This window comes from Tympanuchus pallidicinctus, unplaced genomic scaffold (genome assembly GCF_026119805.1).
Source record: "Tympanuchus pallidicinctus isolate F22 unplaced genomic scaffold, pur_lepc_1.0 scaffold5, whole genome shotgun sequence".
Taxonomy (NCBI): Eukaryota; Metazoa; Chordata; class Aves; order Galliformes; family Phasianidae; genus Tympanuchus; species Tympanuchus pallidicinctus.
The window spans coordinates 26,556,318-26,569,428 of record NW_026294769.1 but is presented as its reverse complement, the minus strand read 5'-3'; the positions used below and the strand labels follow the sequence as shown (position 1 = coordinate 26,569,428).

Sequence of the window (13,111 nt, the reverse complement as noted above, 5' to 3'; positions counted from 1 at the left end):
AGTAGGAGGCATTACTTTTGGAGCAGCCCTTGTAGATAGAACACTAGAAATATTCTGGAAGGGTTGCTTGAAAATCTGCTGTGTTTTCTTTCTCTTTGCTAAACTCTCCTAAAAACTTAAAGCTCATTAAACACTGAGAACCTCTGTGATGCGCTTCTCTCAGAGAGGTGGGGCAGCCACTGTCCCCCAGGGTGTTCACGAACCGTGTGGATGCGGCACTGAGGGATGTGGTCAGTGGGTAGAGTGGGGATGGGCTGAGGGTTGGACTAGATGATCCTAGAGGTCCTTTTCCAGCGTTAAGCATTCTACGATCATTTTGATCTCTTTGTTCTGTGTGACTTAGAACCCACGACAGACAACTCCTTGACAGACACAACCCTCTTCTGCTTCTCCAGGGCTATAGCACACAGGTGCTTTCCAGAAGCCCTTGAATTTGGCTACCAGGAATAGAGGGGAGGGGCAGGGGGGGAGAATCTGCCAACTCCCTTCACTGATTTCAGAGGACTGATCTTGACACCAGCTGCAATTTGCTATTCATCATTACTTGTCTGTGTGTGGGACGTAGCCCAGGCACTGACTGAATCAAAACAGGGGTGGTTAACATTAGGGCCGTGTAAAAACAGAGTCGGCCTTTCCCCTCCTTTCTGCGCTCACGAATCCGCAGCCAGACCCCGGTAGCGGCTCGCAGCTGAGTCGGCACGGCCCCGGGGCAGCGCCGAGGCGGGGCCGCATGTGACCGCGGCGGGGGCGGCTCGGTGCCGTGCCGCGGCGGGGCAGTGCGGAGCGGAGCGGCGGCGCTGGGCGATGCGGAGCGGCCGGGCCCCGGGCAGATGATGGCGATACGCGAGCTGAAAGTGTGTCTGCTTGGAGTGAGTAGCGGCGGGGACGGGCCGCGCGCCGGGGGGCTTCCCCCTTTCCCTGCTGATGGAGGGCGAAAAGGGACGGATTTGCTGCCTCCTTTCCTGCGGGCCCGTCCGGGGGCCGGCGGGCGGTGGGAGCCGAGACGGGCGGCTCGGCGGAGTGAATTCCTCCACTCAACGACCTCTGGGGGACGAGGGGGCTTTCTTTTTCTTTAGTTTATTCTATTTGTTGTTGTTGTTAGTTTTTGAACTTCATTTAAAAAGAGGAAACTGTTAGGAGGCGGGACATGCCGCCCTCTCCCCGCTGCCGGAGCCCCCAGCGGATCCCCGAAGCCAGCGCCGCTGCGTGCTCCGAGCTCCGACACCATGGGGCTGGGGCGGCGGGAGGTGGAGGAGGGCGGGATGGGGCGGCCCGACCCCACCGGGACGCTCGCGTGGTGCGAGCCCCGCAGCCTCCTGCTGCTTGCCGTGTGCTGAGCTTATGGGCTCTCGTCTTTCACTCGACTGCTTACAGGAATGTCCTTCTTGCAACTTTTGTCTCGTCTTTCACTTTTTTCTTTTTGTGTATTATGTGTGTGCGTTTAACATTTGGAGCGGCGATGTGCTTAGCTGTGCAGTTTGGCTCCGCCTGCCCCTGCTCTGCCCTGCACGGAGGGAACTGCGTGTCTGAGCGTGCTGGTGGGATGGCAAACAGGCCCTCTCCTCCAGCAGATGCCAGCTGAGCGCTGCTGTTTGCTTTGGTGGTCGTGGGCTGATGGTTGGACTTAGTAATCTTAGTGGTCTCTTTCAAGCAGAATGTTTCTGTGACCTCCAACATGTGGGATGTGAGTTAGGCAGCTTTTAGCGTCGTATTCCACAAGCGTTCGGGGATCTATATGAAGAAAATTTTTTGGAGTGAATTCTTTCATGCCAAGCAAGTGAGCTGAACATTTGGAAAACACACTACTGCAGTCCCTCCTGCTCCCTGCTGTTTCTGTTGACCCTTGGTTTGGATGGATGGCATACTTTGCCCTGAGGAGGTGCCAGGATGTGTGCCAGGGCATGGGGAGTTCAACCCAAAGTGTTTGGCAATGGCCATTCCTCCTTTCTTGATGAGAATTCCCGCCTTCAGCTTTTAAAATGGCACAGAGACAGAATAAATGTGGTTTATACAAGCCTGAGGAGTCTGTGGTAGAACATGTGGATATGTCTTTATTTTTTATTCCCCAGTAGAAAATCCTGTGATTTTATAGAGATGAAGTGTCCTGTGAAATGACATTCCTCTTGCCCACTGCTTGTTGCTCTTTTGTAACATTGCAGTGTACTGGAGGTTTTGCAGGGCAATTGTTTACTTCTTTTAGAGCAAGAGAAGAAAGCTATCATGCAGCTCTGTGTTCCTAGGAGTATGCAATTAATTTGTAGATTCATTAAAGTGGCAGGGTGGCAGTTGAAACCCTCAGGAAGATGTAAGCATCTGTAGTTATATTTGCTTAGTAGATAATGATTAGGGGGATGTCCTTTCCTGTGTTTTAATAGTGTATAATTCTAGGAAACTATCTCTTTTGATCCAGCGTGTCTCATTTGCTGTGGAGGCTGATGCTTTGATTCTTCTGAAGTAAGGAATCCTTCATATGTCAAATCCCTTCTTGAAGATCAGACTCCCAAAACAGGGAAACTGCCTGTCTGTGTGAACAACTGCAGTCATCAGTCAGCTGATCTGCTTGAAGTTAGATAGTAACCTAAAAATTTGTTTGTGCATCTACTGAGAGGAGCCTTGACAGCTGCCTGGCTCATTGATCTGTGTTGTATCTAGTAGTGCCCTTGATAATTAGTTAAGTCCAACATGTCCAAGTCCTAAAATGAATTCTTATTCTCATTAGAAGTTAAGGACTAATTTGCTTTATAAACCTGCCTTGCTCTCCACTTCTGAATAAATCAGACAGGAGAGTCACTGATTCGCTCTGCCTGGGTACCCTGATCTTGTCTAGACCTTGTCTACAGCCTTCAGCTGTGCAGAGAGCCTAGACTTCAGTTATTTCTGCCAGCTCAACATTCCTGAGCGAGGGGGAGCTTGTAGCTGGCTTAACGTTGGCAAAGGCAGCATCTCCACATACCTCGAAGCCCAGCTTGGCTATAGAAGGTGTGACTGGAAGGGTGAGGAGAACAGAGAAAACAGGGCTGTGCTGCATGCTGCTCACTCCTCCCGCCATGCTGCAGGACCAACATTTGGCCAGGAGCCATAGCAGCAGAGATAAAGAGTAAGTTGATGGCTCTTGAAGGAAACCCCGCAGTGCTTGTGTCATGCTGCAGCACACAGGAGAAGGTGGCCCACTGTTTTCAATGTAAATCTATCAAAACTTGGATTTTGGTGTCTGCATTTTGCTCATTCTTCCTCAGAAGTAGCTTGTGTTTTTTAAAACTCTGTGGGCGTGATGAGAGGAATTTGGAGCAGCCCAAGTCGGGCACAAGGAGATAGTCCTGAGGTTTATGTAAAGAAAATACTTGCAAGAGACTGATGGAGGGGAATTTTGGGGCAAATTAAGCCATGTGTGAGTCATTTGGAAGGCTGGCTTTGTTGGTCATGGAGCTTAGTTATTCATGGATCTGGGAAAGCAGTGCTCTTTGAGTTGAGGTGGTTTCTGTCTGTTCCTGCACTGGTAGAAACAGGATGCCTGCCTAATGGATCAGTGCCTCACGGCCTCAGGTGGAAGAATAGGCAGATAGAATTTTATAGCTATCCTGAGTATGCTGCTGTGCAAGTGGCCTCAAGCCTGCTCTAGAACTACTTCGTGTGGTAAATTACCGCTGCTGGGTGGTGATGTATCCACCTGTGGAATGCCTCCACCTTAGTACAAGCAAATGCTTGAGCATCTGCTCCAAGCCCTGTCACATCACCCCGGATTCCTCCTGGCCTCTCACTCTGACATGTTTGTTCACATCAGTTGCCACCACGTTAGTGGTTTCTGGTGCTGAGCAGGGTTTAGCTGTTCTGTGGGGGGAGTGAACTGCAGCTGCCATTTGGCCTGACTGACTTCTTGAGTGGAAACCCTTCCAAGGGAGTAAAGGAGTGTTCCTTCTGTGTTGAAGTGTGGCTGGTGGGAATGGCGTCCAAGTGTCCCGATGGGGCTGTGGCTGTGGAGTGCCCTGTGCTGTGGCTGCCGATGCTGTCTTCAGGCAGACTGAGGAGCAATTTGCGGCCCTTTGCCAAGTCCTGGCATAGATGTGTTGCAGCCACGGCAGATGTTGCCAGGTCTAGGACTGAGGTAAAGTTTCTTGTCTTTGTCACTTCCTGAGGAAACTTTGACAGCGCTTTAGAGAGGCTTTGGGAGGTGGCTTGCCAACTATCATCTGAAGTGACTTCCACTGCTGCTTTCCTTTTGGTTTTGTTTACTACATCTTTATGTTCTGACTATTCATCACAGGACCAGAGGAGTTAGGACTGAGAGAGACTGAGAGGGCATCCCTTGGTTCTAAAGCTCATCTTAAAGCTTTTTTGATACCCTTGCTCTAAAACCTTGTGACAGTTTTCTGTTCTCCCTAGGGCTACCTTCCAATGCTTATATATGCTTACCGTAAAAAGTTTTTTCCAAACATAGCACCTAAATCTTCCTTGCTTAAGCCTTCATTTTTTTCATCCATTTGTTTATGTTTCTACTTCCTTGCTTGCTGGAAGACACTTTCTGCTAGCACGTAGCCTTCAAATGCTGCCTGCAATTGGTGAGCCTAAGCCTGTAAGTAGAGTGCCATCTGCACTGTGGAGAAGGTCTCCTCAGTGGTTTCTCTACCACTGGATTCCAATGGCCAGCTATGGAGAACAGTTTGTTACATTTGTTGGTGTCCTGCGTCTTGGTGTGAGGTGTCTGCACGTGGAGCATGGAACTGAGCACACAGCTGTTTGGTATTTAAAGTCATTGATTATATGATAGTAGTTTTCTTGAGGGCAAAATCTCAGTTTTCCCTATCATGATGTCATGATAATGTAAGGATCTGGATTGAGCTTGATGTTGGAACCTGTGGAACTCAGACATGTTAGACCTTACATAGTAAGAAGTTTAAGTACCCACTCTTCTCTTTTAAGTAGCAATTATATGGAATGTGGATGACTGAGAATCTTTTGGTTTGTGTTGGTGTTTATAGAAGACTACAGTTTCATTTCTTATTGGACTCTAAGATGAGCTGCAGTGTTGTAGCCCCAAACTGAATTAGAGGAACCAAAGTAGTGCAGAAAACAAAAGTGGCTGCAAGTCTTGGGAATTCTAGCCCCATATCCGATCATGCACTTGGCTGGACAATGATTTTAAGTCCTTGGAGAACCAAGAGGCAGGCAGCCAGACACACGGGGTCAGTGTAACTGCCCTGTTTCCTTGTGCAGCCTGGTGAAGTGTACTCTGAAGTTTGCACTTAAGTGAACTCATGGTGCTTCAGTGTTCCATTCCTTTACCCTGCCATTCAAAAGAACAGTCTACTGGGGCACTGAAGAACACTGGGACTCTGGTTATTTTGTTTTGAGGAAAAAAATAATTATATAAAAAATCAAATTATATAGCAAGTGAGAAATGCCTTTTCTCCTGTATCAATAGACAATTATGTTCAATATTTTTTTCCTATTAGATTACAGAATCTGTTTAAGTGGCATGATAAGATTTTTTGCAGTGTAGACACTAAATATGTAGGTAAACAATTTATCATGTAGAGCTGTGGAGGATTGGAGTTCAAGTTTTCATATTGACCTTGGCCTTACTGCTTTCCTGACATACCTCCAAACATTTATTTTGTTGTTATCTTCCAAAAATTTTGAGTGGAATTACTTAGAAAAGTCAGTAAACTATGTTATGACCTGATTATCTTTCTAGGGAAAGATAAATGTGAAGGCCAAATTCTGCTTTCGTGTACAGCAGCTCAACTAGGCTGGTGGTTATGGAGAAGTAGAAGGCAGAACTGAAAATGCTTTATTTTCAGTAGTTGCAAAGTGTCTGAATGGGAAGCTTTATGTCACTAATAAACTAAGCAGAAAAATAATTACCTGTGGTTGACTGTTGTTGGAGAGGAGGGTGTGTAACCAGCTACCATCACCCAAGCATCACCTCAACTCCCATCCAGTGGTTTTGACTTAGTTGTTGAATGAGACTTTGCCATCCTGATGTGGCTGTTGTCCATGAATTGCACGCAAGCTGTTGTTTTACTGTTTGACAAATCATATTTATTTCTCGTTCAGGCTTTTCCAGCTCCTAGCTTCTCTCTTTTTTGCTTTCCTAGTATTGGCTAAAAAGCTGTGAGACTTCTTGTTGAACAGTAATCCTGAGAAAAGAAAATTCTTTCTACTAAAATAAGGAAGTTGAATTGGTAGTAAACTCAATGTTTTGAAGAATGAGTGTTGTATTCACCTTCCTTACTGAGGCAGTGCTGAGGCAGTGTGTGAAGCAGTCACAAATTGTGTATAAAATGTGCAGGGGGGGTAAAACACGCTAATTCTGTTTTGTTTTGTTTTAATTTATATTTAAAGTCTGTTTTCTGAGGTTTGTGTTGATAGTAAGACTTGTTTTCACAGCAGTAGCTTGCTTTGTTGCTGTTTGTTGGAATTCAAATTCAGTTTAGGGAAGTGGCAGATTAGGCAGTAGCTGCGCTGATCTTGGGCAAATACCCCTGAATCTGCAGGGCTTTTGCATTTGTATAGAAATTACAATGCTGGTGAATTTTGCTAGTGGTAAGTTGGTTAAAATATGGGGAGGCTGTAGACTCTGCAAGTGTACTGGTCAGATGAATGATATTATTTCTACAACTCCTTGTTGTGAGGAGCAGAAAGGCTACAGCTCTGCTCTAGATGATTTCAAGCAGCTGTCTTTTCTTTTTATCTTACTTCTGTTCCCTCTTCCAAATGCCACCTGCCCAATCTTCAAGGTTGGACAACCCTACAGGGTTTGCTTTTTGAGCATGTATTTCCAGGCTACGTCCCATTCTCAGAAAACAAGCTGTTGAGTGTAAGGCAGCTTATTTCTTCTCTTCAGTGGCTCTGGTGACTGTATCTCTACTTCTGCTGACACAGAGCAGTGGTTCAGATTGTGGTGTGACTTCTTGGTCATTGTTTCTACCTCTGGAGGCATGATAGTTCCTTTGCTTGCATTTCCCTGAGCTGCTTCTGAGACCAGACAATGCTCAGCAGGTGGGTACCCAGAGATTCCTCCAAAAGGGTCAGGAAAGCTGAAAAACTGGGAGGTCTCACTCTGATTGGCACACTGGATCCTGACTGGATTCCTGCAGGGAAGAAATGTTTGCCCTGGGTAAGATGGGCAGAGTGCTCCACAGGCAATTTAGCCCTGCGGTCTGGTGCAGGAGCCAGGCCCACAGCAGCTGGCTGGGGACCAGAGACCACAGCCCCCTCTGTGTTGTAGGAGCTCCCCACTTTGTGGCCAGAGCTGGCTGTTGGGTTGCTGACTGGGCTGGCTCTGCCTTCTGAGGAAGGAGGAGGAGGAACGTAGCTTCCTATTTGCTTGAGGTCTCTTTTTCTGATGGACTTTCCCTCTGAAAGCCACTGTAAGTTCAGTCTAGTCTTCTCCATATATACATAGTATCATTAAGGTTGGAAAAGACTGCTAAGGTCATCTAGTCCAGCTGTTGGCCGCCACACCATGCCCACAAACCACGTCCCTCAGTGCCACGTCCACACAGTTCTTGAACACCTCCAGGGATGGTGCCTCCACCACCTCACTGAGCAGCCTGTGCCACTGCCTCACCACTCTGAGAAGATATTTTTCCAAATACTCAGCCTCAATCTCCCTGGTGGGACTTCAGGCCATTCATTACCCCTTATCCTATCAGTCATTATCTAAGAGAAGAAGCCAGCCCCTGTTGTAGCTGCAGAGAACAGTGAGATCCCCTCTGCATATTTCTAGCTGCTGAGCCTACTCAACTTTGCAGCAAGTTTAAGCCAGTTTATTTCCCCCCCCCCCGCCTTTCACTTCCTTTGGATAATTACAAAAAAACCCCTTTACCTTAATTCAGCACTAATCATGCTGCATGATTGGATTGCGCCCTGCTGGTTGGCAGGGTAGAGCAAGCTCAGTGTTCTGCTCCCTGTCAGGGCTTGCTGTGCCCCTAGGTAAGTTTGGACACTGTCACAGGCAGGAAAGCAGAAGCTTTTGCAAGCAGTCAGTGGACACTGATGCTTCAGCACACTGTCTTGTGTAAGCAAATGCCAATGTTATAATTTACAGTCTCCAGGCTTGCAGAGCCATTAATGGAAGCTGAACAGCAGTCAGGGGAACAAATGTTTTTTATTTCCATGTGACTATTTTTAAACATAAATTCTAGTGTGCGGTTTTCATGTTTTTTGGAGGATAGGGCAATCTTTTTGGTTTTGCTCTTTGTGTTTGGAGCGGAGTAAGTTCTTGTTTGGGAAACATGTGGAAGCACACGTGCATGAGATCCGGCTCCTGAATGCTTCGTGTCCTGAAGTGATTGTTTCCTGTGTGTCAGCAGGGTGACAGGATGTGGCTGACGTCACTGAATGTCCCGGCTGGACTGGTTACTCTGCCATGCACAACCGCCGTGGATTATAAACATTGTCAGAGCAATCTTTTAAAGTGACAACTATTAGCCTTCTGTGTGGGCTTCTGTTGGTGTCGCTTGAAGCAGATTTTCCTTTCCTTTTGAGCCTGTCTGCAGACAGAGTCAGAAGAGCTTCTTAAAGTAGGCTTAATTTTGATTGATTTATTTATTTTTGCCTATTTAATTCTGGAGCAAACAAAGCTGAAGTATAGATAGAATCTAACTGTTCTCCACCAAAGCTATATTGTAGAGCGGTGAAACAGGTCTGAATTCACTCATCTACCCTTCTGTGTGTACTGGTGTCCATTGACATGCACTGAAGTAACTGACATTGTCTGTCTTACATTTGTAGCCATAGACTCATAGAAACACAGACTGCCCTGGTTTGGAAGGAACCCACCAGATTCCAACTCCCAGCTCCAGAACTCAATCTCTGCATCTGAGAGCAGTGTCCAAATGCTCCTGGAACCTTATTGTCCATGATCACTGCTCTGGGAAGCCTGATCCTGGGTCCTGACCACTGTCTGGTTAAGAAACTCTTTCTTCCTAACCCTCAACTTTCTCATCACGGCTCCATGCCGTTCCCTTGGGCTCTGTCACACAGAGCAGAGCTCAGTGCTGCCCCTCCATTCCCTGTGAGGAGCTGCAGCCACCATCAGGCCTCCCCTCAGCTCCTCTGCTCTGTGCTGAGCACTCCGAGGGGCCTTGGTCATTCCTCATCCATCCAGCCCTCTGGACCCTTCACCATCTTTGTAGCCCTGTTGGTAGCTTGTACCTCATGTATGTTCTTGTATCTTGTGTATATTCTTCAGACATGCTGTTTTCTTGCTTTTGAGTATGGTACTGGGGATTCAGTGGCAGAAGATGAATCGTTAAGTGTTTGGTCAACATTTGGTTGGTGCCAGTGAAGGGCAGCTGTAATGGAGATCGCTGGGCTTCAAGGGCATGATGAGAGCACTCACTTGATTGTGGCATAGGATTATACCTGGGTTCAGTTTGGCTCTTTGGATTTGAGTGCATTTTTAGCTTCTTGATTTAAAGGAGAGAAAACACATTATCACTATGGTTAGTAGTTTGGGAGTTAGAAGCATATTAAAACTGAGATATTTGAGGTGCTTGTCCATGTGCAGTCACAACTTTAATCTCAAGCAGTTTCTACCATCTGTGGAAGCAAATATTATGATTGTTTGCTTAAGATAGCGTGTGTTAATTTCAGAAAACTGTCATTGGCTGACAGACCCTGCTAGCAGTGCACAAAGGCACACTTCCTCACTGTGGCTGGATGAATCTGTCAGCTGGTAAACTCCTGGAGGGACTTGGGAAGTGAGAAAGAATGTATTCCTTTTACTGAATAGGAAGTACTTTTCCTCTTTTTTTTTTTTTTTTTTCTTTAAGTGAACTAAATATAAGTAGGTGTATTTTAAGAGTTAGAAAATCGGCCCTTCCAGTGTATCTTGTTAAAGATTATATGAACTGGAAGCTTCCAACCACACTTAGGCCACAGGGTTTTTGTGGTGTGTATCCCATGCTGATTTCAACTTTTGTAATGACTATGATGATAATCTTACTGTTAGGATAACCAGTTCTTGAGCGTGTTACAAACAAGGGTTTCTGTAGCCTTATTCCTCAAGTCAGCTTTTTTTTTTTTAAATATAATTCTTGTGGACAATTCAGCAAAAATCTTGCTTTGTTTTTGTCTTAGTTTGCTTAAACATCAATGAAGAAATTAAGCAGTTAGTCCCATGTTTAGTCTCATCTACTGATATGACACTGTATTATTTGTGCTATTAGTCTTCTACGTTTATGTCTCTTTTTTTCTTCACCCCCTCCAAGGTGTCTTTAATAGCATGCCTGAGCATTAGGCAAGCATCTGGAATATGTTTTAAGCAACAAAAATGTCAGCTTTGTAAAACCAGATAATAGAAGATCGCATCAGTATTTATGTTACAGAAGCCCTAATTTGAGTAGAGTTCTTGTGAAGCACAAGTTGAATTCAAAGCACTGGGCTAATCTCTTCAGCAGTGTGCTGGGGTACATCCTTCAGCCTTAGCTGAACAGACTGAATTGATTTCCAGTCTTAAAGCTCTGCGCATACTTAGACAGTTGAACACAGTGCTATGTGGAGGACAAAGATAAAAGCTATGTTAATTAAGGATTTGAAATAACACAGATCTTGAGCCATTCCTGTCATTTAATGTTAAAAGCTCACTTTTTCCTGAACTTGGTTTTCACAATATGCTAACCTCTATGAAGGTGCTGCTTTAGTTGACTAGGTAATTTAATTGACCCATAATGTTGTGACTAGGTTTGCATTTTCCTTTAGGTTACTGTAAAGAAAGAGAGAGAGAACTTCGGGGGCTTGTAGACTAGAAAAGTTGTAAAGGACTGGTAGGGGAGAATGAGGAACACAGTAAAATCTGAGAAGGGGTGAGGGGAAGAGAAGCTGAAAGAAGGGAAACAAAGTCATGCAGAGCAAACAAAAAAATGTGGGGTGAAAAACCCAGCTGCTTCTTCCTTCATTTCAGCCTCCAGTTTCCTTTTTTTTTTCTTTTTTTTTTCTGGGAGATGTACCTTTGTCTTACTTAGCTTTGCTTCGTTTGTGTTTCAAAACATTTTTTCCAACTGAACTCACAGAATTGTTGTTTATACTGTACTAAATTGAGCAGTACCTTTTGGCTAGTCGAGAATGACATAAGCCTGACATATCTGGTAGCTGAAAGGGAAGGTCCAGTATGATTTTTATGGGCCGCTTGACATGTCATACAGAGTGCCTTTGCCTGTCATTGTGCTGTGTCTATGGTTAGTGGCAACTGTAGGCTATCCTCGTGGTCCACACACTGCACCAATGCCAGCTATTCTTGCCTCCTGAGCTCTGCTTATACTGAACTTTGTGGTTTAGCGAAACAATTTGAAATGTTCCCTTGTTTCCAACTGAGAGTTGCAATGCTTGTGTGCTTTTGGCCATCGTGGTTGAATCAAAGTTTCTGAGAGAAGAAGTGGGGAAAAATTATCAACACTTAAACTGACTCACAGAGGAAAGTTAGACACTTATCTCTTAGTTACTTTTGTGGTGGAGAGAGGAAGGTACATGAACAAAAACGGTTTCTGCTCATTTAAGGGGCTTTTTCCTAAAAACACAAATTCCATGGCAGCAGTGGTACCAGCTTTGGGAGATATCAAGTTGAAAATCAGTGGGATGTGAAAACGTTCAAGAAAACAGCTGCTTAAAGGATACAGCCTTATGCTGATAAAGACTTTTATTTATTAGCTGCTTGGTGCAGATAGCTTTGCCCTCAGAATGTTCACGGCATCGCACACAATAAATCCACAGATTAAAAAAAACCTCAGCCCTGGCTTTTTCTATGCTGTGCTTGCTATTACCTATTCTGTTTACTTTTGTGAGTGACAGAGGAGAATGCACCAGGTGGGTCCTTATGATGCTATTTAAATTAAGTGGTGATGTCTGTAGTGTTAGGGAGAACTTCATGACCAGAGAAGAGATGGGGATGAAGTAGTTATTAATCTGAATGAACTAAACATAATTGTTTGCAAAAAAAAATCCTAGTGTATGCTTAGGTTTATGCTAACCTTCCATTGTCCATTCCCAGTTCTGCCCATCAGTTTAGGAAATAAAAACACCTGCTTTCAGGGACCTTAATGTGTAATAAATAATGGCAAGTTTCAGTAAATCTCTAACAACTCCCATCACTTGATGCCCAGAGGAAGGCATGCTTCATAACAAATGTAGGTTTCCAGGGACTGTGGGTGGGATGGGAAATTGTAAGGGCATCCTGGCTAAACAAGACACTGTTGTCAGAAGTCCAAAGGTTGCTCTGTTGTCAAATATCACTACCTCAGAGCTTCAGTGGCTGTGAGAGATTCCTGACTTCACAGGTGCTGGGTGCATCAACTTGAACTGGTAAGCAGGGGGAGATACTTTGTCAGAGTTCTGGTATTTGGCCAATGTAAAGCTTCTGTTGGTTGTCACCAAATGGCTTGGGTTCAGCATTTCAGGCAAAGCATGGGGCAGAGCAAGTGAATGAGGGCAAGAAGTTGTTGGTTTTTTTTGCCTCTGGTGGTTCTTGGGTACTCTGTCACTTGCTAGGATTTCACTAACTCAGAACAAAGATCTGGAGCTGTGATGCTGGTTTCCATTTGTTAGGGGAAATGTCTTTATATAGCTGCTCCCTGAAACTGTGCCGCCTTTTTTACTGTCACACACTGATGCAAGAGAGGTTGTCCTTTCTCCACAGTTCAAGTTTCAACTGGTGTTTCAGCTAGTGCACATATGTGTGGCTTTCTTCTTCCTCTTACATATTAAATGCAATAATAAGTTGCAGGTGACCTGGGAACAAATTGGGGGAGGAATGTCTGTGCACTGCTTGCTGAGCTTGTAAGAGGGCTGAATTCCCTTCAAGCTTGCCCATCCAAGTTTTCCAGGCAACTGCCTGACAATATAAATATTACTGAAATAGTAAGCTGAATACCAAGAGCCATTTCCTCAAGTACTGTATAGAACTGTTGTGCATAAACTTGATTGCATTTGAATTGCTGCCTTCTTTTAGTAGGAGAAATCGAACCAATGTATTTGAGCAGTAAACCAAGTTGTTTTCATCAGACTGGGATTTCTGGACAATCTGTAATACAAAACTGTAAATGTTTGGATTGAATTATTGACTCCAGACTGACTGGAGGACTTGACAATACCTCTATAGGGAGAAAGTATA

At 45.0% G+C, this 13,111-nt stretch overlaps 1 protein-coding gene across 3 annotated transcripts in view; it reads left to right on the top strand.

Annotated features, from left to right (window-relative positions):
- The first annotated feature begins 728 nt into the window (after positions 1 to 728).
- RAB31 (RAB31, member RAS oncogene family) overlaps positions 729 to 13,111 on the top strand; it is a 57,875-nt gene continuing 45,492 nt past the window's right edge. The window contains exon 1 of one of the 3 annotated variants that reach the window (XM_052704040.1): positions 729 to 869. In XM_052704040.1, the coding sequence (XP_052560000.1) occupies positions 831 to 869 (39 nt within the window). In that variant the 5' untranslated portion in view covers positions 729 to 830. Of the gene's footprint in view, positions 870 to 8,848; positions 8,912 to 13,111 lie in introns of those variants that run through there. The other 2 variants (XM_052704041.1, XM_052704039.1) reach the window with 2 other exon arrangements.